The 1,423-nt window shown below is 49.3% G+C and overlaps 1 protein-coding gene across 1 annotated transcript in view; it reads right to left on the minus strand.

Annotated features, from left to right (window-relative positions):
- Nucleotides 1–1,128, minus strand: part of LOC120513955 (nuclear receptor coactivator 1-like) — a gene marked incomplete at its 3' end in the record, with an annotated part of 5,347 nt that extends 4,219 nt beyond the window's left edge. Inside the window, exon 1 of the mRNA XM_039733853.1 lies at nucleotides 989–1,128. Coding sequence (XP_039589787.1) covers nucleotides 989–1,074 — 86 coding nt within the window. The remainder of the gene's footprint in view (nucleotides 1–988) is intronic.
- Between the last annotated feature and the right edge of the window lie 295 nt (nucleotides 1,129–1,423).

Raw genomic sequence — 1,423 nt, forward strand, 5'->3', positions numbered from 1 at the left:
ATTTCCCCCAATTTTCCCCCAAATTTCCCTCAATTTTTCCCTGATTTTCCTCCAATTTTTCCCTAAACTTCCTCTGATTTTTCCCTGAATTTCCCCCAATTTTTCCTTAAACTTTCCCTCTATTTTTCCTGAATTACCCTGATTTTCCCCCGATTTTCACCTGACTTTTCCCCAAATTTCCCCCGATTTTCCCCCATATTTTCCCCCATTTTTTTCCCAAATTTCCCCCCATATTTTTCCCAAATTTTTTCCCAAATTTCCCCCATATTTTTCCCCAATTCCCCCATTTTTCCCTGATTTTTCCCCCAATTTTTCTCCAATTTTCCCCAGATTTTTCCCCAGATTTTTCCCCAAATTTCCCCTGATTTTTCCCCTGATTTTCCCTGATTTTTCCCCAAATTTCCCCAGATTTTTCCCCTCATTTTTCCCTAAATTTCCCCTGATTTTTTCCCTGATTTCCCCTGATTTTTCCCCAAATTTCTCCAGATTTTTCCCCTGATTTTTCCCCAAATTTCCCCAGATTTTTTTCCTGATTTCCCTTGATTTTCCCCCGATTTCCCCCAATTTTCCCCCAAATTTCCCTCGATTTTTCCCTGATTTTCCTCCAATTTTTCCCTAAACTTCCTCTGATTTTTCCCTGAATTTCCCCCAATTTTTCTTTAAACTTTCCCTCTGTTTTTCCTGAATCACCCCGATTTTCCCCCGATTTTCACCTGACTTTTCCCCAAATTTCCCCCGATTTTCCCCCATATTTTCCCCAAATTTTTTTCACAAATTTCCCCAATTTTCCCCTCCCTGATTTTTTTCCTGATTTTTCCCCAAATTTCCCCAGATTTTTCCCCTGATTTTCCCCTAAATTTCCCCCGATTTTTTTCCCGATTTCCCCTGATTTTTCCCTAAATTTCCCCAAATTCCCCCCATTATTTCCCCCAATTTTTCCCCCCATGACTCCCCCATTCTCTCTCTCTGCCCCCCCGGGCCGTCCCACCTGTGCGGGTGCTCGCAGGGGGATCCGCGCCGTTTGCGCCCCTCGCCGCCGGCCGCGTCCGCGCCGGCCTCCCCCAGGCCGCTCATGGTGGTACCTACCGGGCACCTGGGGGGGGGAGGGGAATAACAGCGCTGGGAATTCGGGAATTTCCTTGGGAATTCGGGGATTTCCTTGGGAATTTCCTTGGGAATTCAGGAATGTCCTCAGGGATTCGGGGATTGGGGAATTTCCTGCTCGCAGGGGGATCCGCGCCGTTTGCGCCCCTCGCCGCCGGCCGCGTCCGCGCCGGCCTCCCCCAGGCCGCTCATGGTGGTACCTACCGGGCACCTGGGGGGGGGAGGGGAATAACAGCGCTGGGAATTCGGGAATTCGGGGATTCGGGGATTGGGGAATTCCCGACCGGGCACCTGGGGGGGGAATAACAGCGCTGGGAAT

The sequence above is a fragment of the Passer montanus genome, unplaced genomic scaffold (assembly GCF_014805655.1).
Source record: "Passer montanus isolate IOZ18808 unplaced genomic scaffold, ASM1480565v1 scaffold891, whole genome shotgun sequence".
In the NCBI taxonomy this organism is placed as follows: domain Eukaryota; kingdom Metazoa; phylum Chordata; class Aves; order Passeriformes; family Passeridae; genus Passer; species Passer montanus.